At 36.1% G+C, this 23,588-nt stretch overlaps 5 protein-coding genes across 5 annotated transcripts; 2 read left to right on the top strand and 3 right to left on the bottom strand.

Moving 5' to 3' along the window:
- Nucleotides 1–896: 896 nt before the first annotated feature.
- On the bottom strand, nucleotides 897–3,829 carry LOC140832542 (G-type lectin S-receptor-like serine/threonine-protein kinase At1g34300). Its single transcript, XM_073196627.1, has one exon. The coding sequence runs from the start codon at nucleotides 3,798–3,800 to the stop codon at nucleotides 1,128–1,130; it is 2,673 nt and encodes an 890-aa protein (XP_073052728.1). The 5' UTR covers nucleotides 3,801–3,829; the 3' UTR covers nucleotides 897–1,127.
- A 7,493-nt stretch (nucleotides 3,830–11,322) lies between these two features.
- Nucleotides 11,323–14,211, bottom strand: LOC140832549 (G-type lectin S-receptor-like serine/threonine-protein kinase At1g34300). The gene is given in 2 exon segments (XM_073196633.1): nucleotides 11,323–11,658; nucleotides 11,661–14,211. Coding segments are annotated over 2 exon segments (2,484 nt in total). The 5' UTR covers nucleotides 13,983–14,211; the 3' UTR covers nucleotides 11,323–11,496.
- Nucleotides 14,212–14,897: 686 nt separating this feature from the next.
- LOC140831645 (GDSL esterase/lipase At1g29670-like) lies at nucleotides 14,898–17,157 on the bottom strand. The gene is made up of 4 exons (XM_073195389.1): nucleotides 16,638–17,157; nucleotides 15,853–16,089; nucleotides 15,339–15,591; nucleotides 14,898–15,251 (listed from the first exon to the last, which is right to left on the bottom strand). The coding sequence occupies exons 1-4, from the start codon at nucleotides 17,028–17,030 to the stop codon at nucleotides 15,019–15,021; spliced, it is 1,116 nt and encodes a 371-aa protein (XP_073051490.1). The 5' UTR covers nucleotides 17,031–17,157; the 3' UTR covers nucleotides 14,898–15,018.
- A 1,836-nt stretch (nucleotides 17,158–18,993) lies between these two features.
- LOC140832544 (uncharacterized) lies at nucleotides 18,994–20,402 on the top strand. The gene is made up of 2 exons (XM_073196629.1): nucleotides 18,994–19,152; nucleotides 19,864–20,402. Exon 2 carries the CDS (start codon nucleotides 19,889–19,891, stop codon nucleotides 20,189–20,191), a length of 303 nt encoding a protein of 100 aa, XP_073052730.1. The 5' UTR covers nucleotides 18,994–19,152; nucleotides 19,864–19,888; the 3' UTR covers nucleotides 20,192–20,402.
- Nucleotides 20,403–20,608: 206 nt separating this feature from the next.
- Nucleotides 20,609–23,482, top strand: LOC140832543 (probable arabinosyltransferase ARAD1). The gene is made up of 3 exons (XM_073196628.1): nucleotides 20,609–21,377; nucleotides 22,083–22,339; nucleotides 22,657–23,482. The coding sequence occupies exons 1-3, from the start codon at nucleotides 20,771–20,773 to the stop codon at nucleotides 23,206–23,208; spliced, it is 1,416 nt and encodes a 471-aa protein (XP_073052729.1). The 5' UTR covers nucleotides 20,609–20,770; the 3' UTR covers nucleotides 23,209–23,482.
- Nucleotides 23,483–23,588: the final 106 nt, after the last annotated feature.

Here is a 23,588-nt window from a genome sequence, read left to right on the forward strand (position 1 = left end):
GCCAGAGAGCTATTATTGGCATTGTGTTGGATAGTTTGTGATGTACTTTTTAAAGAGATATACGCACAAAAACATGTTTTAATTTTTCAAAATCCTCGGTAACCAAATATTAAGTTAAAAAAACTAATTGTCAATGATAATAATTACGTTAAAATTTAATAGCAATCAAAATAAATGCAAATATCACGAGAAAAAAAATAAATGTAGATGCTAAATGTTTTATTGCAAAGTGAAACATATAAATGCGTGATTGGATTGCATATGCAAAGACAGTTGGGATGTCAATTCGGGTAGATTGGATGGCACAACCCGAATCCAAGTCAATCTGAAAACTTTCAACCCGAACTCGAATCAACCTGATTAATCCGATTTTGAAAATTAAAAATATTTCAAAAAAATAATATTTTAATTTAAACACACAATAACGAAGTCTCGTTGTAACAAAGCACATTTTAATTTCGTTACTGGATTGTATTCAAGCTCGTGGTATTCAAGCTCGAGTGAGACCTGAAGAAAGATGGAGCTTCTGAATTGCGGGATATGCCTTATTGGATTGTTATACTATATACAGAAAGAGAAAGATATCCTTTACAATCCTTGGTGAAATATCTGGAAAATTTTGGTGATTGAAGCTGTGACACTTGTCTTGGGTATGGACCACTGTGGCGTGACCATTCTTGATTGTGGATGCGGTATTACAGATGAGTCAAAGGTGGACAATTCAACGAAAACTAGATAAATACATATTACAATTGCAGGATCATAGGAATCAGATCATTCGTTGCCGACACGGTGGGAAATAGAAGTTCACGTCCTTGTATGCATGTATCAACTGTTTGGAATAATTTGATTAATGGAAACTATAAAATGTATGATAAAAAGTTTACTATGGAAAGGAAGCTCTGTCATTGAACTGAAAAGGTTCTCCAATAGAAGTAAACTCTCTTGAAACAATAAGTAACATTATTACATGTAACAGAGTATTCAAAACTAAACAACATACAAACAGAATACACTTTATAATGATAAAAAGAATTCAATTATACAATTCGGCTATGATTTTTTCCTTTCATGTCTGATACTCTAATTCCTGTTGGCTGATCATCAAAAACGTATTAGGAGACTCCTCACTTTATCTCGGAGTGTGATAATGAAGATGATGCAAGATCCCCATGCCTTCCGGATTCGGGGAATGAAATTCCAGCTGTTCGTTGAGATGGCGATGAAGAGGGAACTGGCAAAGACGCAGCAAAAGTTGATATACCACTAATGCTGCCACTACCAGTTACACTATGACCAGCAATGGACCCCCCTTCTGTTGCAGCCTTAGGAGCCCGTGGCCGATCAATTTCCACGACTCCCTCTAACATTTGAACCACTTTACCCATGATCGGTCTTTGAGATGGTTGCTCTTGGATACACCAAAAACTAACTTCAATTGCCCTCAGAACTTGCTCCATGTTCATCTCCTGGCCGAACAGCCTTTTATCAACGATTTCAGTAAAATTTCCCTTCTCATACGCCTCGTAGGCCCATAATGAAAACTTCTTGTGGTGGGTGGCTTCCGAGACGTCAAAGTTTCTTCTCCCGCTCACAATTTCTAATAACACCATTCCATAGCCATAAACATCGGATTTCGAAGTTATGGGAAGATTTGCTAGCCATTCGGGAGCCAAGTAACCTCTAGTTCCCCTCACACTAGTCAAGGTCCTATACCGGTGATCCTTTGGATTGATGAGTTTTGCAAGACCAAAGTCCGAGACTTTGGCGTTGTAGTTCTCATCCAGGAGAATATTCTCTGGTTTTACATCACAATGAACAATGCAGTCTCTGCATTCTTCATGAAGATATGTGATTCCCTTAGCGGTTCCTAGTGCGATATTATACCGAAGTTCCCAGTTCAAATGCTTCCCAGAATGCTCCTCGTGGGTGAAAAGAAAGTTGTCTAGGGAACTGTTTCTCATAAATTCATATACTAATAGCCTATGCCGGCCTTCTGAGCAGAACCCTATCAATCTCATCAGATTCAAATGGTGGGTGCTGCTGATCGTTGCCACCTCCATTCTAAACTGTTTCTCACCTTGCTCGATCCCCTCCAACTGCTTGACTGCAACAACAGTTCTATTAGCAAGAACCCCTTTGTATACAGCTCCAAATCCACCAGCTCCAAGCTTCTCCTTAAAGCCCCTGGTTGCCTTATTAAGCTCCTTGTATGAAAATTGCACTGGTGCACCAGACGCATATTCTAGAAGGGCGTATTGAGCCGACAATCTCCCGAATTTGGGACTATTTCTAAAGAACAACCACCACAAACCACCCTCCGCAGCTAACAAACCGAGAATAGTCACCACCACCACCACCACAACAATCCATGCGGTTAACTTCCATGTCTTACTCGTCCCATCACTGGCAGAAGCCGCAGGGGGATTAGGTATCACCGGCCCACAAACCTTTACAAATGAAGTACTTGGAATTGCAGGAGATTGATAGCCGCTAACAAAATCACTTGACTTCAAGAAACAAATACCTGATCCATCGGATAAGGATGTAGAAACTGTGCAAGGTCCGACTAGACAATTCAGCCTACAGGGATCAATCCCCACATAAAAAACCTGAGATGACAGTTCGGGAAGAAAGGTCAGGAACTTAGAGTGATCCAACTCTAACATGGTCTCGCTCCCTGGGCAATCTCTGAGCTCCACTTTTCTCTCGCACCCTTTCCTGCTATCCATGGGATCCATCCAATCGAAATTCTGCGAAGGGCAGCCACATACGGGGGATGATGAATCATTGTAACTACATATCCCCATATTTCCGCAGAATCCGAAAACCTGACACTGATCACTCACAGCAGCCCATCTCATAGTTGAAGTTCCGCTACCTCGGGCAGAACTATAAATCCTCAAATTTCCATCATTATCCAATTTCAGAAACCTAAAAATATCACCTTCCTGGGCGTAATCACTGGCGTAAGCCAAGTCCAACGGAGCAGAAAGAGATGGATCTGAAAGTGTAACAATTCCAATGGACAGAATGCTAAGAACGGGTTTTGTCAAATTTGAGTTCATAGTAGAATTCAACCCTGAGTTATAGTACTCAATAGTCTTGTTCCAAGAAAGCGTCAAGTTCCCATTTTCCCGCATCTTGAAAGAATATATGCCAGATACCAGAGTCTGATTGGCATTCAACTGTTGAGTGGGAACAATGGTGTCAACTGGGTGGTCAAAGGTTGACCACAAAACTGTTCCGGCAGAATTTTTTAGCACAAAGTTCCCCGAATCTTCCAGGGCCGCGGTGAAGACGCCGAGGTCAGCGGTGTCGGATGACCAGACGGGAGTGCTGGATGTCGAGGATGGTAGGAGCTGGATGTCTCCCGAGGGCAAGAGCCGGAGGATGGCGGAGGAATTTAGGAAAACGGAAGGACCACCCACTGTCCATATGGCTATACTTCCGTATGCAATGGCGGCGACGGTGGTGGTGGAGGCGGGAACGTTAACGAAGCTAAAGGTGAAGGTGTTGTCTGGAGATGCCCACTTAGAGTTGGGGTCGGAAGCGTAGAGAGTGGAGCCCAAAGGAATGTCTGCGGCGGTGGTAGGGCCGGCAAGGAACACAAGGATGAAAATCGGGATTATCAACGTTAGATTTATCCACTTTTTGCAGCATCCAAACACCAAAGACAACATCCCGAGGGAAGAAAATGCTAGCAAGACAGATATTGTTCTTGTGTTCGTCGGCAATGGCGACGGATGTTGCCGGAGGGAGACTTTTGACTTCCTGCTTACCGAAAGGTGCTGCACCATTTTATATTTTATGAAAAAATAAAAAAATACGTTTATTACAATTTTGTTTAATAATTATGTAAGTGTTGAAAAATAATTTAAAATGTGTGTATTGAATATTTAAATGTTGAAAATAAGAGTTGTAAATATTGAAAATTAGTGTGCGATGATGTAGGTGATGATGAATTTTATTTTTGGATTATGTGTAAAGAAACTCTATAAATAGATCTCTCATTTGTGAAGAAAATCACAATTGAGTAAAGAGAAAAATATTATAAAGTGTATAGTTTGGTAAATTTTGAGAGTTTGAGATTTTTACTTTTTATCATATATTTTTACTTTTTCATAACACGTTATCAGCACGAAGCTCTAAAAGTCCTACATACTTTTCCAAACTCCGAACAGAAGAAAAAGGTAACAAAAATAATAATTTTTATTTTACTGTTATTTATTTATTGTGTATATATATTTAATATATAATATAATGTTATTATTAATAATAAAAATAAATTTTTCAAAAACTTGTTAAAAATCTTGGAAGGATGTTAAGACGACATCCCACACTCCCGACAAGGGATACGACAAGTATAAAAGCCTATAAGATTTTTAAACAAAATAAATTATGACACTCATTATATTATTATGATTTGATATACATAATTATTTAAACATGTCTAATATCATATGCATCATATGATTACCATAAAATTATACAAATACATATATTTATTTTTTGTACATCAACGGTCATAAACGGCAACAAACGGCTAGTTTTTGCCCTATAAATATCATCTCACAAACACATTCAATCACTCCAACTTTCTCTTCTTCTCTAAAAATTATTCATCATCAAATTTTTCGAAAAAAAAAAAGATGGCTTTCTCAAGGATATTTTTAATTATTTTGGTTATCATACTCACGAGTCTTGTATTTATCGGAGAATATCCTCCTCGTGCGTTTTCTTTATTTTTACAAATACTTGTACTTGTTGTTTATCCGTTACTTTGTATTGCAATATTTATTAACTAATAAAATGCATCGTAATTTTTTTAGTACCACCATGTCAAATTTAACAAAGCTCAAATTTGTTGCGCTCGACATCACGGGAAAGAATTATATGTCATGGACTCTAGATGTAGAAATGCATCTTGAGTCATTGGGTCTAAGCGAGACTATTAAAGAAAATGACATATGTACATCACAAGAAAAGGCAAGAGCCATGATATTTTTGCGTCGACATCTCGACGAGGGATTAAAATGTGAATATCTGACTGAAAAAAATCACATGGCTTTGTGGAAAGGATTGAAAGAAAGATTTGAACATATAAGGGAAGTTATACTTCCGACCGCCCGTGATGAATGGAATATGTTAAGATTCCAAGATTTTAAGAAAGTCAGTGATTATAATTCAGCGATGTATCGAATAATCTCGCAGCTAAAATTTTGTGGACATGAGGTCACAGAATCTGAGATGCTTGAAAAAACATTTTCCACGTTTCATGCATCAAATATTACTCTACAGCAACAATATAGAGTACGTGGATTTGCGAGATATTCTGAGCTCATCGCCTGTCTTCTTGTGGCGGAAAAAAACAACGAGCTATTAATGAGAAATCATCAGTCCCGACCCACTGGATCAACAGCATTTCCAGAAGTAAATGCTGTAAGTAAAAATGAATTTAAACCTGGAAACCAAAATCAATTTCAAAGACAAGGTTTTGGTCGAGGTCGTGGACGTGGACGTGGAATTGGTCGTGGTCGTGGTCGTGGACGCGGCCGTGGTTTTGAAAATAATAGAGATAGTTATTTTTATAACTCATCTCAAAAGAGCGTCTCAAACCATCCACTGAAAAGGCATCATGAGAATACAAGTGTTAATGAGAATCACTCAAAAAGATATGAAAGTTCTTGTTACAGATGTGGTACTCCAGGACATTGGTCCAAAGTTTGTCGAGCCCCTGAGCACCTTTGTAAACTTTATAAAAAATCATTAAAGGGGAAAGAAAATGAGACCAACTTCACTGAACGCAGTGACCGTTTGAGTGATTCAACTCATTTTGATGCTGGTGATTTTATGAATGATTTTTCTGGAAATGATCAACATGTTGGTGGGATAGAAATGAACAATTTTGATGCTACAGATTTTCTCAATGATTTCTCTGAAAATGAACAATTTAATGGTAGAATATAAATGTACAATAATTTATTTTTTCATGTATTCATGTAATAATATTTTATTGTACAATTATGATATGTGTTATATTTACATATGTATTTTCAGTAATTTTATTTCATTGCATATTTTTTTGAAGTTCAAATATGGAAAATGCTATGAGCAAAGCTGAAATTTGCATACCCGATAGTGGTACAACGCACATTATCCTCCGAGATAAAAGATATTTCTTAGAACTAAAACCAACAAAAACAACGGTGAATACAATATCAGGTCCTGTAGACTAGATTAAAGGATGTGGTAAAGCACAATTTTTGTTACCTAATGGTACAAAATTTTTGATCAATGATGCTTTATATTCACCACAATCGAAAAGAAATTTGTTGAGTTTTAATGATATATATTCCCATGGGTATGATACTCAAACAATGAATGAATGGAATGAGAAATATATGTGCCTTATCACATATAAATCAGGAAAGAAATATGTGATTGAAAAACTACCAATGCTCCCTACTGGATTGCATTATACACATATAAGTCTCATTGAATCAAACATGGTAGTTGATAATTCCTCGATATTAATCAATTGGCATGATCGATTGGGACATCCTGGTTCAACAATGATGCGAAGAATTATAGAAAATACACATGGTCATCCATTGAAAGACCAGAAGATCTTTCAGAATAATAAGTTTCAATGTAAAGCATGTTCTCTTGGAAAACTTATTATAAGACCATCACAAGCCAAAATCCAAACTGAATCACCAATGTTTCTTGAACGTATTCAGGGTGATATTTGTGGACCAATCCATCCACCATGTGGACCATTCAGATACTTTATGGTATTGATTGATGCCTCCAGCAGATGGTCACATGTATGTTTATTGTCAACTCGAAATGTTGCATTTGCAAGATTACTTGCTCAAATAATAAAATTGAGGAATCAGTTTCTCGATTATACAATCAAGAAAATTAGACTTGATAATGCTGGTGAATTTACTTCCCAGACTTTCAATGATTATTGTATGTCTATGGGAATCATTGTTGATCATCCTGTTGCTCATGTACATACACAGAATGGATTGGCTGAATCATTGATTAAACGTCTGCAAATGATTGTTAGACCAATGATTATGAAAACAAAGCTCCCTATTTCTATATGGGGACATGCAATTTTACATGCTGCTTCATTAATTCGCATCAGACCAAGTGCATTTCATAAATACTCCCCATTACAGTTTGCATTTGGTAAAGAACCAGACATTTCTCATCTGAGAATTTTTGGATGTATGGTGTATGTGCCTATTGCACCACCACAACGAAAGAAAATGAGACCTCAAAGAAAGGTTGGAATTTATATCGGTTGTGATAGTCCATCAATCATTCGATATCTTGAACCTCAGACAGGCGACGTGTTCACAGCACGTTTTGCTGATTGTCATTTTAATGAGGAAATCTTCCCAATGTTAGGGGGAGAACAGAAACATACCGAAAAAGAAATTACATGGTATGTATCATCATTGTTACATCTGGATCCAAGAACAAAACAATGTGAAAAAGATGTACAACAAATTGTACACTTGCAAAGAATAGCAAATCAAATACCAGATGCATTTGCAGACACAAAAAGGGTAACTAAATCATATATACATGCTGCAAATGCCCCTGCTCGAATTGAAATTCCAAAGAAACAAATGGAAGATACTCATGATGTCATTAAACGCCTGAAGCGTGGAAGGCCAGTCGGTTCCAAGGATAAAAATCCTCGAAAAAGAAAATTCATAGAGAAACACGATGATCACAAAATAAAGAATGATGTTTCTGAAGAAACACACGATGATCACAAAATAGAGAATGGTGTTCCTGAAGAAACACATGATGATGAAAATGTTCTGTCAGAACCACAAACTGACGAGAATCATGAAATCTCTATCAATTACATTAATAATGGAAAAATATGGAACCGAAAAGATATAGATGAAATTGATGATATATTTTCTTATAATGTGGCAATCGACATCATAAATGATAACGAAGATCATGAACCAAAATCTTTTGGTGAATGTAAAAATCGGCAGGATTGGATAAAATAGAAAGATGCCATCCAGGTTGAATTAGATTCGCTAAATAAACGTAATGTTTTTGGACCTATAATCCTTACACCTGAAGGTGTAAAACCTGTTGGATACGAATGAGTTTTTATTCGAAAGCGAAATGAGAAAAATGAAATAGTAAGATATAAAGCTCGACTTGTTGCACAAGGTTTTTTTCTCAAAGGCCTGGAATTGATTATTAAGAAACATATTCTCCTGTGATGGATGCAATTACGTTTCGGTGTTTGATTAGCTTGGCGGTATCTGAAAATTTAGAAATGCGTCTTATGGATGTTGTTACAGCTTACTTATATGGATCACTTGATAGTAATATATATATATGAAAATCCCTGAAGGATTTAAGATGCTTGAAGCACAAAGTTCAAAACCCAGGGGATGTTATTCTGTGAAATTACAAAGATCATTATATGGGTTAAAGCAATCGGGTCGAATGTGGTATAATCGACTAAGTGATCACTTGATGAAAAAGAGATATGTAAATAATTCAAATTGAACAAAAAGAATGTGGAATGTTTGTTCACCAGACAAATTATACACAAAAGATCCTTAAACGTTTTAATATGGATAAATCAAATCCTTTAAGTACTCCAATGGTTGTTAGATCATTAAACATAGAAAAGGATCCATTCCGTCCATGTGAAGATGATGAAGATATTCTTGGTCCAGAAGTACCATATCTAAGTGCCATCGATGCCCTTATGTACCTTACAAATTGTACAAGGCCTGATATATCTTTTTCCGTGAATCTGTTGGCAAGATTTAGTACATATCCAACAAAGAGACACTGGAACGGAATTAAACATATATTCCGTTATCTACGAGGAACGATAGACTTGGAACTTTTGTATTCAAAAGATGCTAATCCAAGTATAATTGGTTATGCCGATGCTGGATACTTATCTGATCCACACAAGGCACGTTCCCAAACTGGATATGTATTTACTCGTGGAGGCACTGCAATATCTTGGTGTTCACAGAAACAAACACACGTAACAACTTCATCAAATCATGCCGAGATTATTGCACTACATAAAGCAAGTCGTGAATGTGTGTGGTTAAAATCAATGACCCAACATATCCAAATCTCATGGGATTATCATTCGATGAGAAGCCTGTGATACTATATGAAGATAATGCAGCATGTGTTGCTCAAATGAAAGAAGGATACATAAAAAGCGACAGAACTAAACATATTCCTTCTAAGTTCTTCGCATTCACCAAGGAGCTTGAGAAGAATAAATGTATTGGTTCGTCACATTCAATCAAGTGAAAACTCATCAGATCTCTTCACAAAGGCACTTCCTACGTCAATATTCAGAAAGCACATATATGATATTGAGATGCGCAATTTACGAAATTTGTGAAGAATTGTTCATGTCAACATCAGGGGGAGTTTACGTGACTGCGCTCTTTTTCCCTTACTATGGTTTTTATCCCAATGAGTTTTTCCAAGTAAGGTTTTTAACGAGGCAGTACAAAAACACGTAATGAAGACATCATCGTATCATGATCATCATCACAAGGGGGAGTGTTGAAAAAATAATTTAAAATGTGTGTATTGAATATTTGAATGTTGAAAATAAGAGTTGTAAATATTGAAAATTAGTGTGTGATGATGTAGGTGATGATGAATTTTATTTTTGGATTATGTGTAAAGAAACTCTATAAATAGATCTCTCATTTGTGAAGAAAATCACAATTGAGTAGAGAGAAAAATATTATAAAGTGTGTAGTTTAGTAAATTTTGAGAGTTTGAGATTTTTACTTTTTATCATAAATTTTTACTTTTTCATAACAGTAAGCAATTTTTTCCAAGTCATCCTCGTTTTTCGAAGTCTCCACTTCCAGAATATACTCCCCTAAAATATAAATATTAATGGTTTTTAATACAAATATTTTTTTAAAAAATAAATTTTTTATTTTATCTTTATTTAATTCATTAAAAAAATAATTCATATTTTTAACTTCAGAGATATTTAAATATTAGAGAAGTAGTTAAATTGAAATTTGACAGGCCCACGAACATTAAATTTGTGAGAAACTATATTAGTTACATATAGTATTTCTCTTTCTTGAAACTCAATAGCTCAACTGATATAATATTAATGAAATCAAGTTTCAATGTATATATATATATATATATATATATATATATATATATATATATATATATATATATATATATATATAAAATTTATTAAAACCTGTTCTACTACTTATTACAAAAATGATAAATCTAAATTGTATTATATTACAATAACATGTAAATACTTTTAAAATAACAAAATTGATAAGGTAAAAACTTATGTGAGATGGTCGCACAAGTCATATTTTGTAAGATGGATCTTTTATTTGGGTAATCCATGAAAAAAATATTTTTTTATGCTAAGAGTATTACTTTTATTGTGAAAATCAGTTGGATTGACTTGCCTCACATATAAAGATTTATGAGACCATAAAACAAGAGACATTCTCATATGATAAATATAGAAAATAAATTGTCTATTGTTAAAATTTATATCAATTTTCAAGTCAACCATTTTTTTACTTAAAATTTTCATTTAATTTAATTTTCACTAAACTAAAATTTTAATTTTTTTAATCATAATTATTATTATTTGAAAATTTTATTAAAAAAAAGACATAATAAGAAATTGGCAAAGTATGAACAAATAAAATATATACATATTTGCATATGGCTATATATATGAGTGAGTCTCACGTGAGAATGTCTCACGGATCATAATCCGTGAGACGGGTCAACCGTACTCATATTCACAATCAAAAGTGATACTCTCAGCATAAAAAGTAATACTTTTTCATGGGTGACCCAAATAAGAGATCCGTCTCACAAATACGACTTGTGAGACCGTCTCACACAAATTTTTGCATATATATATATATATATATATATGACTAATGACTAAATTGATAAATATAGAAAGCAAATTAGATATTTTTTATTTTATTATAGTTTTTAAATCAATTTTCAAGTTAATCAAAAAATTTTTACTTGAAATTTTCATTAGATAGTATGCATAAATAAAATCTTACCAAATAAAGATATCTAATTTATTTTCTATATTTATCAATTTAGTTATATAAAATTATTTACATATTATTTTTATTGTGGGATAATATATTATCTAAATATACATAATTTTAAATAAAATCTAAATATAAATGATAAACAGTAAAAAAACATATGTATTTCAGTTAAATTTAGTGGAAAATCATGATCATTAATAAAAGTTCATGTATCAATTTCCTATTTAATCGAAATTTCTTGCAACCAAAATGCTTTTTCAGTCCATAACATTACAAGTAACCGAGTAATGTGTTTTTTTCTTCCTTATCAGATATTCCAACTCCTGTAGGCAAATAACAATATATTTGGAGAGTCCTCAGCTTGTCTCTCACTCAGAGCTTACAATGAAGATGATGCAAGATTCCCATGGTTTCCGGAGACAGGCGAAGAAATTCGAGCTGTTTTATGAGATGACGATGAAGATGGAACTGGCATCGAAGCTGCAAAAGTTAATGTACCACTGATGCTACAGCTACCAGTTACACCATTACCAGCAATGGACTGGACCCTTCCTTTATGGCCTTAGGAGCCGGTGGCCGATCAAATTCGACGATTCCCTCCAACATTTGAACCACTTTACTCATCATAGGCCTTTGACATGGTTGCTCTTGGATACACCAAAAGCTAACCTCAATTGCCCTCAGAACCTGCTCCATGTTCATCTCATGGCCGAACAGCCTATCATCAACGATTTCGGTGAAATTTCCTTTCTCATATGCCTCGTAAGCCCACAATGAAAACTTCTTGTGGTGGGTCTCTTCAGAGACGTCAAAGTTTCTTCTCCCACTCACGATTTCTAACAACACCAGTCCATAGCTATAAACGTCGGATTTTGAAGTCATGGAAAGATTTGCAAGCCATTCGGGAGCCAAGTAACCTCTAGTTCCCCTCACGCTTGTCAAGGTCCTATACCGGTGATCCTTTGCATTGATGAGTTTTGCAAGACCAAAGTCCGAGACTTTGGCATTGTAGTTCTCATCGAGTAGAATATTCTCTGGTTTTATATCACAATGAACAATGCAGTCTCTGCATTCTTCATGAAGATATGTGATTCCCTTAGCGGTTCCTAGTGCAATATTATACCGATATTCCCAGTTCAAATGCTTCCCAGATTGTTCCTCAGAGGTAAAAAGGAAGTTGTCTAAAGAACTGTTTCTCATAAACTCATATACTAATAGCCTGTGCCGCCCTTCTGAGCAGAATCCTATCAATCTCATCAGATTCAAATGGTGGGTGCTACTGATCGTCGCCACCTCCATTCTAAACTGTTTCTCACCTTGCTCGATCCCCTCCAACTGCTTGACTGCCACAACAGTTCTATTAACAAGAACCCCTCTATACACAGCTCCAAATCCACCAGCTCCAAGCTTCTCTTTAAAGCCCTTGGTCGCCGTATTAAGTTCTTTGTATGAGAATTGCACTGGTGCACCAGATGCGTATTCAAGAAGAGCGTATTGCGAGGACAATTCCCTGAACTTGGGACAATATCTAAAGAACAACCACCATAAACCACCCTCCACAATTATCAAACCAAGAATAGTCACCGCCACCACCAGCACCACAATCCAAGCGGTTAACTTCCATGTACATTTCCCACCACTAGCAGAAGCCATGGAGGGATTAGGTATCACCGGTCCACAAACCTTCACAAATGAGGTACTTGGAATTGCAGGAGATTGGTAGCCGCTAACAAAATCACTTGACTTCAAGAGACAAATACCTGATCCATCGGATAAGGATGTGGAAACTGTGCAAGGTCCAACGAGACAATTCAGCCTACAAGGATCAAGCCCCAAATAGAACACCTGAGATGACAGTTCAGGAGGGAATGTCAAGAACTTGGAATGATCCAACTCTAACATAGTTTCGTTCCCTTGGCAATCTTTGAGCCCCACCTTTCTCTCGCACCCTTTCCTGCTATCCATTTGATCAATTAAGTAAAAATTCTGTGAAGGGCAACCACATACAGGGGATGAATCATTGTAGCTGCATATCCCCATATCTCCACAGAATCCAAAAACTTGACACTGATCACTCACCGCAGCCCACCTCATAGTTGAAGTTCCACTACCTCGGGCAGAACTATAAAGCCTCAAATTTCCATCGTTATCCAATTTAAGAAACCACAAAATATCACCTTCCTCGGCATAATCACTGGCGTAAGCCAGGTCCAGTGGAGTAGAAAGCGAGGGATCTGAAAGTGTGACAATTCCAATGGGCTGAATACTAAGAACAGGTTTTGTTATATTTGAATTCAGAGTAGTATTCAATCCCGAGTTATAGTACTCAATACTATTATTCCAAGAAAGCGTCAAGTTCCCATTTTCCAGCAACTTAAAAGAATACATCCCAGATAAAAGAGTCTGATTAGCATTCAACTCTTGAGTGGGAACAATGGTGTCAACCGGGTGTTCAAAGGTTGACCACACAACTGCTTCAGCGGAATTCTTAAGCACAAAGTTCCCCGAATCTTCCAGGGCCGCGGAGACGACGCCGAGGTCAGCGGTGTCGGATGACCAGACGGGAGTGCTGGACGTCGAGGATGGTAGGAGCTGGAGGTTTCCCGAGGGCAAGAGCCGGAGGATGGCGGAGGAATTTAGGGAAACGGAGGGACCACCCCCTGTCCAGATGGCTATACTCCCGTATGCAATGGCAGCGACGGTGGTGGTGGAGGCGGGAACGTTAACGAAGCTGAAGGTGAAGGTGCTGTCCGGAGATACCCATTTGGAGTTGGGGTCGGAAGCGTAGAGAGTGGAGCCCAAAGGAATGTCTGCGGCGGTGGCGGGGCCCGCGAGCAAGACGAGGATGAATATCATGATCGGCATCGTAGTTTTATCCACTTCTTGTATCCTACAAACAACAAAAACGCTGTCCCAGGGGAGGAAAATGCCAATAAGTCATAGATATCGTTCTTGTTTTCTGTGTTGCTGACAATCCCGAGGTTGGAAAGAGGGCAATTAGGAGACTTTGACTTTCGGGATTGTGGAAAGGTGCTACACAATTTTACATCTAAAATAATAATATAGAAAAATTGTAATTTTAATTAAATAAATTGGTTTGTTTTGGCCTTTGGGTATTTGTTTGTCCAAGTATGTTTTTCATTACTAAATTATTATTTTTTTACCATTAAATCAACCGAATATCATTGATTTGATCACTTTGCTCTACAATGTGGTTTTTTATGATAAAAATAAAGTGTATATTATACATACTAAAATATAACTAAACATAAATAAAGAAAAATTGACAATTTTTTTCCTCATATTTTGAAGTATTTAGGTCATTTTGCTTTATTTTTTTTTTTTCTTAGGATAATTTTAATGTGCATAATACACGTATAAGAACAACGTCACTGTCCAATAAACTATGTATTTATTAGTTTCGGTAAATAAAAAACCAACATTAAAAAAATTCAAATTAAACCAAACTTTGACAAATTACATTATTAAAACCCAAAACTGATAAACTATGACTATTGCAATTTTCCCTGATAATAATATTGCTATTTGGTATTGGTTTCAATTAATTTGTTATTTGATCATGATGATTTCGCAACTGGAGTAATTATATGTATCCCCCCTCTTTACAACCATGGTGGATGGTTTTAGCAGTACCTAAAGGTAGGTCGAATAAATCTCTTGGAACATGTATTTCTTGAAATTAATCAAACGTGTCTTCTTGTATACATAAATTTAGAATCTATACAAGTCCAAAAAGAATGTTGTCAAGAATCTCGAGTCTTTCAAAATCTTTATATAGCTACGCGAAATAGCAAAAAAGTATACCTTGAATTACTTAGCATTTCATAGATACGAGGGAATTGAAGTAAATTGAAGTCACACAAGAAGGCACGAAATATTATTACATTTGTGAGAGATCGTAGATGTTGAAAGGGTAAACCTCAAGTTTAAATTTGGATGCAAAAGCTTTATTTGCAATCACAGCATTTACAGCTTCTGTTGGATGCAATCCATCAAAAAACACATATTCTTCCCTATTTTCACAGATGGATCCTCCTCTCTTGCACAAAACCCCATTCCCACCTTCACTTATCTTGCTTATTTCACAGCAAGAATTATTTGCATCCACAAAACCTGCATGAACAACAGACGTTAATGGACAACGCATGCATATAGTATCAGATGTAAAACGTATTACATAATTATATATATTACTACTACCTTTTGAAATAGGATGTCTTATGATATCCATAATAACTTTGTATGAATTGACAAAAACAAGGTTAGAACCAGGCATTTGTGTCCTTATGGTATCTACCAAGTTTCTCAACTTGGCATTGAACATGTGAACTGCTCGATTCAACGTCTGTATGCAGCCCTCTCGTGTCGGGACCCTCGCTTTAGCCATTGGACTACAACCATTAGGATTTATTGCCATCAACACGAATTTGCTAGCACCCAAATTGTACAACCTCTGCATGCCATTTGAAAGTGAGACTATTAGCTTAACAATTGCTTTATTATGCATAATTTTCTTTAATGTTCTTTAAAATATCAAAATTGAAAATCCGACTGATCCAAGAACCGTGAACAATTATCGTAAGAGGGGAACTACTCCATACATCCCTTATCAGAATTCTGAATTCTGACTCCGTTAGCCTTGAGTGGTCGAACGGATAGAACTCCTTTAATCGCCTCAAATTAATTCGACAAAAAAAGGGGGAAAAAAGGGTACCATAAGATGGTGAGCGAGGGTTGTGATCAAATTGGCAGTGAAAGCTTCGATGCTGGTGTTAGTAGTGTTGGATAAGCCCATGAAGTAGTTGAGTGAGTAGTCATTTCCACCACTTCCAATCAAAAATAAGAACTGAGGAAGGATTTCTTTGCTCTTGTTCCCCCATTGCATCTCCAATTCTGGGAGCGTGTACTCCTCAAAGTTTCTTATTTGTTGATTCAAACTGACCACATTTCCCTGTATAGTATTGGGAACAAAATATTTACCTGATTCTTATCTGTTATAAATTATTACTTCAACAAAATTCTATATACCCTCAAATTTAGATATTAAAGCGTGTTGAATTAATTACTCCATTGATGTTACCTAACTTCTTAAATTTAGATTTTCTGAGAGGTGGCAAGTGGGCAGTAGCATCCCACAACTTTTACATGATGACATTAAATTCAAGCAATCGCAAAGCCACCCAAGAGTTCAAACCAGTTAAGCAGTAAATAATGATATATGACACTGATGCAGCAAAGTTTGGGGAACATATGTCGTTCTCACCAAAAATAAAAATAATTTTAAATTTTACAAAAATGTTTAAAAAAACATGTGTCAGTCCTAAACCCATTGGCTTTTAAAAACACAAGTGACTAATGATCTTGTGGAGCCATGGAAGAGACGAGAAGAAGATAGAATTTAAATTTTCTTGATTCAGTTGCATGTCATATGGTAGCAGACTCTCAAAAGTAAAACTTTGCATGACAGAAGCATTAACATGGTTAAAAAGAAGTTCTTACAGCAACTGCACCAGTGTCATCCAATATACCAGAACCACCAGAAGCAAAGTTGACCCCATTTACAATCTTACTCCCATCAGTTGAAGGATCAGAGAATGGTGGAATGTAATCTGAAAGGTTGAGTTTTTGGCCTAGCAAGTCAATCACATTTTTGCCATTGGTAAATCTACCAGAAGGGCCAAGAGGGAAGTCTATTCCATACGGAAAATAGTTGACTTTGGCTATGGAATTTGGAAGGAAATTGTTGTTCCCATTATCAACAAGAGAGCTTCCAAACACAAACATGCCTTCGATCTTGGTGTTATCATTCTGTTGTGTGGCTGTGCATAAAGAGATCAAAGAGAAGAGAAAGAAACAGAAGAGAGTGAAATTTCGAGGACTTGTTTGGGACATTGAGCAAATTAAAGGGTGGGGCGGTGTTCTTCTCTTTTGAAGAAATGAGGTGCGAAGACAAGTACACGTAGAGTTTGGGTATATATATAGAGGAAAATTCGTTGAAGTTTTCTTTCTTTCGGTAAAAAATGAAATACCATGAGAAAGTTTTCTTGTTATTACGGTGGAAAATTCGATCCTGCCTGCCCTATCCAAGGGCAGAATCAACGTACGGCGATGTGTTGGCCACGTGGACCTGATCAGCAATAAACAGGAAGTTGGATCTAATTTAGGGTTTGGTCGACGTCAGATATTGACATGTAAGTTCCTGTCCGGATACACAAAAATTAGTCCAAACAAATGGACACATTCAAGATCTGGACCCTGCCTGCACTGTTAACAAGGAACAAACCCTAATTTGGCATGTATGCTTAAGAACTCATGAAAAATGAGTCTCTCCTTAATTTTCTTTTTTTCTTTTTTATGTGCGAACATGTGGATGCTACTCTCCCGGTTACACTGAGTAAATCCTAAGCTTAATATTGCAGCTTACGAACAACGTCAATCGGGTTAAAAAACAAACTTTGTGTGAGAGACTAAAAAAAAAATGTTGACAAACTTAAACGTATAATTTGTTACATACTATATCAACTCGAACACCTCATTACATAATCATTCATTTTTATGTGTATCAAGTAAGCAATTAGTCAAATATTTACATGAACAAGATTGCCCGGAAGGGAAATGAATTCTATAATTACAAAATTATATGATTTAAGATATTTAAGTCATATCATCGTTATTATAGGCTAAACTTTTCAATCACATGCTTTGATGATATTGCACTCTTGACCAGGACACACCCGGCCACAAGAATCCCAACACTAAGTCGTTCTTCACGGTTTATTCCCTTTACTCAAAGCAATCAAATGCATAATCCGTTTTAAAAAAAAACTCGAATGTAAAATATACATAAATTTTATTTATAATTTATTAACTAATTTTTTATGTGTCTTTCCAAAAATATCACTTCTTGAATATAAAAGCTACATTTTTTCGTCATCCGTCACAAATATATAGTCGATTTTCTATATTTAGTATTTTATTTATTTTTTTATCAATCTATCTCATCATTAAAAACATTCAATATTTGTAACAAATTTTTAATCTTATTAAAACATTCATCAAATAAAAGTAAAATTGAATTTTTTTTAAAAAATTTAAATTTTCAATAACTTTTAAAATTTGTACGAATATATATGTGTGTGTGTGTTGAATTATTTTTGAAAAACGCATTTTGATGGTGGGGAGTGAGTGAATAGTCTGGACAATAAATTAAGAGGCAGTGTGCTTTAAATTCGGAGGGATGCCAAAGTCAATGTTACATCTGACAGTGTTGTACAAACTGCCTCTCATGTTGTACGTAAGACCCCACCATTTAATATTAGAATTTAGGAAAAACATGTGTGAGACGGTCTCACGAGTCGTATTTGTGAGACAGATCTCTTATTTGGGTCATCCATGAAAAATTATTACTTTTTATGCTAAGAATATTATTTTTTATTGTGAATATCGATATGGTTGACTCGTCTCAAAAATAAAGATTCGTGAGAGCATCCTACAAGAGACCTACTCTAAAATTGATTATTTAAACAATTAAAATCATAAAATATTTAATTTAAATCCCTCATAAATTGTTCCACCGCTTTTTATTGACCATTTATGTTCAAACTAATAAACTATAATTTACATTGATTTACAATCATATTTCAGTCAATCGTGTTATCCACACAATTAGATGAGTTTGATTTCATAATATATAGGATTTTTTTATTTAAATAAATCTACCAAAATATCAAATAATTTTTTTAAAATAATATTTAGGAACCGAGTTTACAAATCGCGGCACCTTAGATTTGTTCAAATTTTATTTTATTTTATTTTATTTTATTTTATACATTTTGGGTAAAGAATATAGTTGTAAGCAAAATTTAAAGTAGTTTGGAGTTAAAATTTTGGGTAAACGATTCTTTACTCGGGTACGCTAACCCATGTATCCAAAGATCCTTCTTTTCAGGATTCAACGCTCCTGGAATCTTCAATACTAATTACACAAATCTCACAAACTACTGAGCTGTTTCAGGTTATTCTCACAAGATCCCTCTGTTTTTTTTTTAATTGAATTGTGTTGTGGCTTTTATTTGATAGTTGGGTTTTGCTCTGTTTCTTGATTTTATTTGATTAATTGTCGGTTGGGATTATATTTCTTGAATTTTGATCCTTTGCTAATCACTGTGTCTTTGTCATACCCATTTGAGGGGAGAAAAAGTATACTCACTAGCTATTTCCAAATGGGGATGAATGAATTTGTAATTTTTGGTGTTTGATCAGTACTTTCTTGTTTGGCATTCATTGAAATTGGGTGCTTGATTCTCAAAAATTGTTGTGTGAAGTTCAACTTTCATGACTTGTTGTGTTTGAATCTCTGATTTAAGGTCTAGGGCTTCAAGATTAATGATTCCATTGTTAAGTGTGGTGTCAAGCTAACCTTTGATGCACTTTTTTAGTGGGAAAAGATTTCTGGTGTGTCAATGGTTTGGTGACCTTCGAATTGCATTAGAAATCGTTGCTGTGAAAGTTGAATGATGCATGGGAAACGATTGAGAAATTTGTGTTTCTTGTCTTGAAATAGTAATCCTATCCTTGTATATGAATGAAAGCTGGTGCCATCTCCTCGGGGATGACTAGTGATCTCCATGGTTGACAATTAACTTACAATAGCTGTTTTCCTAGTATCTTGATGTTCAAAAGAATCGCCTACGTTCTTTTCTTATTTGATTTGATTGCCTTGTAGCATCGAACGACAGCATTTGATCAATATGAGTCTTGCATGTCTTGTATGCCACGGCGTAGAAAGCCCATCCCATTCGCTCAGAAGCTACTCCGTTTCCAGTGCTGACAACGAAGGAAGATGTTATGTGATTGCCAATTGCTTGGCCAGGAGATCATCACTTCCACATCCTAGAGCTAATCCGAGCATCACATCATCTAAGGTGATGCCCCAACCTTCCATTCCGAGTAGTACTGAGGTTGCTGGTGCTCCAAGACTTGTCAGAAGCCGTGCCGTAAGAAGGGACCTTGTTAGGGACTGGAATTTTGATGCAGAGGTTCTGGAGTGTTAGTCCACGGATCGAGACTAGAAAACGTTCTAGATGAAGGCTATGGCGAAGTTCTGAGCTCCGAGCACTTATCTGAGCTCTAAGTTTAGAAATTGTTTATATTCCCTGTTTAGTGTAAGCATTGACACATACCTAGTATTGTAATGAATCAAGAAATTAAACCCGAATTGATTTCTCCCTAGTTTAGTAATCAATTCATGGCATTTGGTGTCCTGATCTTAGAATATTCTAATATTAGAATATTGAGCTGAATTGAAGTGTCACGATCACACGTTATTTTTATAATCATAGTATTAATCCTTTTCAGAAAGGATTGATTACCTCAAATTGTGAATTATTCAAAAAAATTAATGGTAATTGCTGAACTAATCCAAAAATTGTTTTAAAAAAAATAAAAATTAGTCACCTTCTTGCGGTCGTTGGATCACCCTTTGGGTATCGAACTAACCGTGTCGTGCCTTAGATACCTTGCAGCTTGGAGTTGCATTCGGATGCGTTTCACTCGAAATCCAAAACATAACGAGGGGGCATTAATGCAAACACTTTCGCATCGTCTCAAATCAAAGGCTGAAATCTACTCCAATGGCCTTAAAAACTCCACCCCTCTTCTTCACTCTCACTCTCCTCTCCGTTCTCTCACTCGCCTTCTTCTACTGGAATTCCAGCACTAATTCAGCACCTCTACCGAATCACCAAATTACCCTGTCTGCCAAACAAGAATCCATCAATGTCTACATTTCACCGCTCCCCAGATCTCTCAACTATGGTCTCTTAGAAAAATACTGGGTTTTGAACTCCGATTCAAGGGTTGGAAGCGAAGTAGATGAAGAAATAAGAAAGACCCTTTTGCCTAAAGATTTTGAAAAACATCTTCCTTATCCAGAAAACCCAATAATCAAACAGTACAGCGCGGAGTACTGGATCTTGGGGGATTTGTTGGCACCCGAAGAGGTGAAAAGAGAGTCTTTCGCGAGAAGGGTTTTCGATTACAGGGAAGCTGATGTGATCTTCGTTCCATTTTTCGCAACTTTAAGTGCTGAATTGCAGCTGGTGATTAATAAAGGTGTGTTTAGAAAGAGGGCTGAGGAGAATGAGGATTATAAGAGGCAAAGAATGGTGATTGATACGGTTAGAAAGTCAGAGGCTTGGCAGAATTCTGGTGGCAGAGATCATGTCTTTGTTCTCACCGGTAAATACCAATGTGTTATTTTATTTATGTTATTGATGTCCCCATTTCGTTTATTTTCATCCTGCTGCCGCTTGAAATGCTCGATAGTAATGATGATTCCATTAGAGTCTTTTGAAGCTATCAAGTGGGTGTATCAAGATCATCTGACGAGGATAGGAACCATACCCTTTGTTAGATGTGGTTTGCGAACATAATACAAAGCTAGAATGTGCATAGATCGAGCGGGCATGCGCTAGACACTCATAGAAATGGAACAGGAATAAAAAAAAAGGTTGCGTTTAGTGACTATGGCGTGTGCCAAATTGGACATCTATTATAATGATTACTTAACATATCATCTTTTGTATTTTTATGGAAGACTACAAAGTGAAATAGAACAATTAGCTAGATGGATAAAGACCTGTTGTGTTCTTATGTGGATCGGTGGATGTGTAGAGTTTTTCTCTCTCTCATGTTTGTCCTCGAGCTGGAATGCTGGATTGTGTAGGAACGTGAATTTTTAGATCTTAAATGACTCAAAATTGTAATTTTCAATGTCTTGAAATTTGTCCAGCTTTTGTGCTAGTTCTGCAGGTTTTTTAGACATCCATTGATATATTCTCATTAATTAGGGAACTTGGGATATGTGTACTGCATGCATTAGTTGCTTATATTTTAGCCTCTGAATTGTCAGGTTATGTTAAAACTTGAAGCATTCTTTGGCAGACCCTGTTTCTATGTGGCATGTCAAGGATGAAATTGCACCAGCAGTGCTCCTTGTGGTGGATTTTGGCGGCTGGTTCAGGCTCGACTCCAGATCATCCAACGAGAACTCATCTAACTTGATGATACATCACACCCAAGTTTCACTGCTGAAAGATGTCATCGTGCCATACTCCTATTTACTTCCAAGGCTGCACATATCGGAAAACCGGAAAAGGCACACTCTTCTTTACTTCAAAGGAGCCAAGCATAGGCATCGGGTTAGTAATGTCCTCTTTGCCAGGAACTTTAAAATGTGGTTTCATGACTTCCTGACTAGTTTTTTTTTCATATGTTGAACTTTTGTAAATCGTATGCATCTGCTGAGCAATGTTTCTTGAAGATCTGTCTTAAGAACATTTGTTCCTTGCTCTTTTTAATTCCACGATTGTCTCTGCAATGCAACTATTGTTTTTGCTGATAATCATGCTTTATACACTGATCAATCAGTTACATTACAATTATTACCATCCACTTGAGCTCGTCCAAAACTTCTATCAACACAAAACTTCTATCAACTTATTTTTGTTACCTGTAGGGTGGACTTGTTCGAGAAAAATTATGGGATTTACTGATCAATGAACCTGGAGTCATTATAGAAGAAGGCTTTCCCAATGCTACAGGGAAGGAGCAGTCGATAAAGGGAATGAGGACATCAGAATTCTGTTTGCACCCAGCAGGAGACACGCCTACATCATGTAGGCTTTTTGATGCCATCCAGAGTCTCTGTATACCAGTTATTGTTAGTGACAACATAGAGCTTCCCTTCGAAGGGATGGTGGATTATTCTGAATTTTCAGTTTTTGTAGCAGTTAGTGATGCTTTGAGGCCTAATTGGCTCGTGGGTCATCTAAGAAATTATTCTGATAAACAGAAGGATGGGTATCGAAAAAACATGGCTAAGATCCAACAAATCTTCGAGTATGAAAATGGCTTTCCAGGAGGCGTAGGTCCTACACCACTGGATGGTGCAGTCAATCACATTTGGAAAAAGGTACGTGAAAAACTGCCGATGATCAAAGAAGCTATTGTGCGGGAGAGGAGGAAACCTCCAGGTGTTTCAGTACCACTTCGCTGTCACTGCATTTGAACACTTATAATTTGTATGATTTTAGTCAATTCTTTAATCTTTCATCGTACTTATAATTTGTTTTATTATCTATCCATCCAGATGAGTTTATTTTTTTGTTAAAAACTCACGGAAACTTAATTACACTATATGCATTTGTGGCTTGATTGCTGTAAAATACAGCATATTTATCCAGTAATGTAATGACTTAAGTATGTCTTTTCAATATCTGGTAGGTTACAACTGCAAGTTTGTTGGGCTTCAAAGTAAATATAATAATGGTATTCGAAGTTAAGATTGTTTAATTTTCCCAAGTTGAAATCAAAACCACGTTAAAGGGACCACGCTGCAGATAATGAATGATGCTAACCCCATTGAAGGAAAGGCTTTACTTCAAACGA

The sequence above is a fragment of the Primulina eburnea genome, chromosome 5 (genome assembly GCF_022965805.1).
Source record: "Primulina eburnea isolate SZY01 chromosome 5, ASM2296580v1, whole genome shotgun sequence".
NCBI classification, from domain to species: Eukaryota; Viridiplantae; Streptophyta; class Magnoliopsida; order Lamiales; family Gesneriaceae; genus Primulina; species Primulina eburnea.

Coding starts and splice junctions, on each gene's coding strand:
- LOC140831645 (XM_073195389.1), bottom strand. CDS start 17,030: ATGTCCCAAACAAGTCCTCGAAATTTCACTCTCTTCTGTTTCTTTCTC. Junction 16,090..16,637: donor ATGACACTGGTGCAGTTGCT/GTAAGAACTTCT, acceptor AATACTATACAG/GGAAATGTGGTCAGTTTGAA. Junction 15,252..15,338: donor AAGACATCCTATTTCAAAAG/GTAGTAGTAATA, acceptor TTGTTCATGCAG/GTTTTGTGGATGCAAATAAT.
- LOC140832543 (XM_073196628.1), top strand. CDS start 20,771: ATGGCCTTAAAAACTCCACCCCTCTTCTTCACTCTCACTCTCCTCTCC. Junction 21,378..22,082: donor TCATGTCTTTGTTCTCACCG/GTAAATACCAAT, acceptor ATTCTTTGGCAG/ACCCTGTTTCTATGTGGCAT. Junction 22,340..22,656: donor GAGCCAAGCATAGGCATCGG/GTTAGTAATGTC, acceptor TGTTACCTGTAG/GGTGGACTTGTTCGAGAAAA.
- LOC140832544 (XM_073196629.1), top strand. CDS start 19,889: ATGAGTCTTGCATGTCTTGTATGCCACGGCGTAGAAAGCCCATCCCAT.
- LOC140832542 (XM_073196627.1), bottom strand. CDS start 3,800: ATGGTGCAGCACCTTTCGGTAAGCAGGAAGTCAAAAGTCTCCCTCCGG.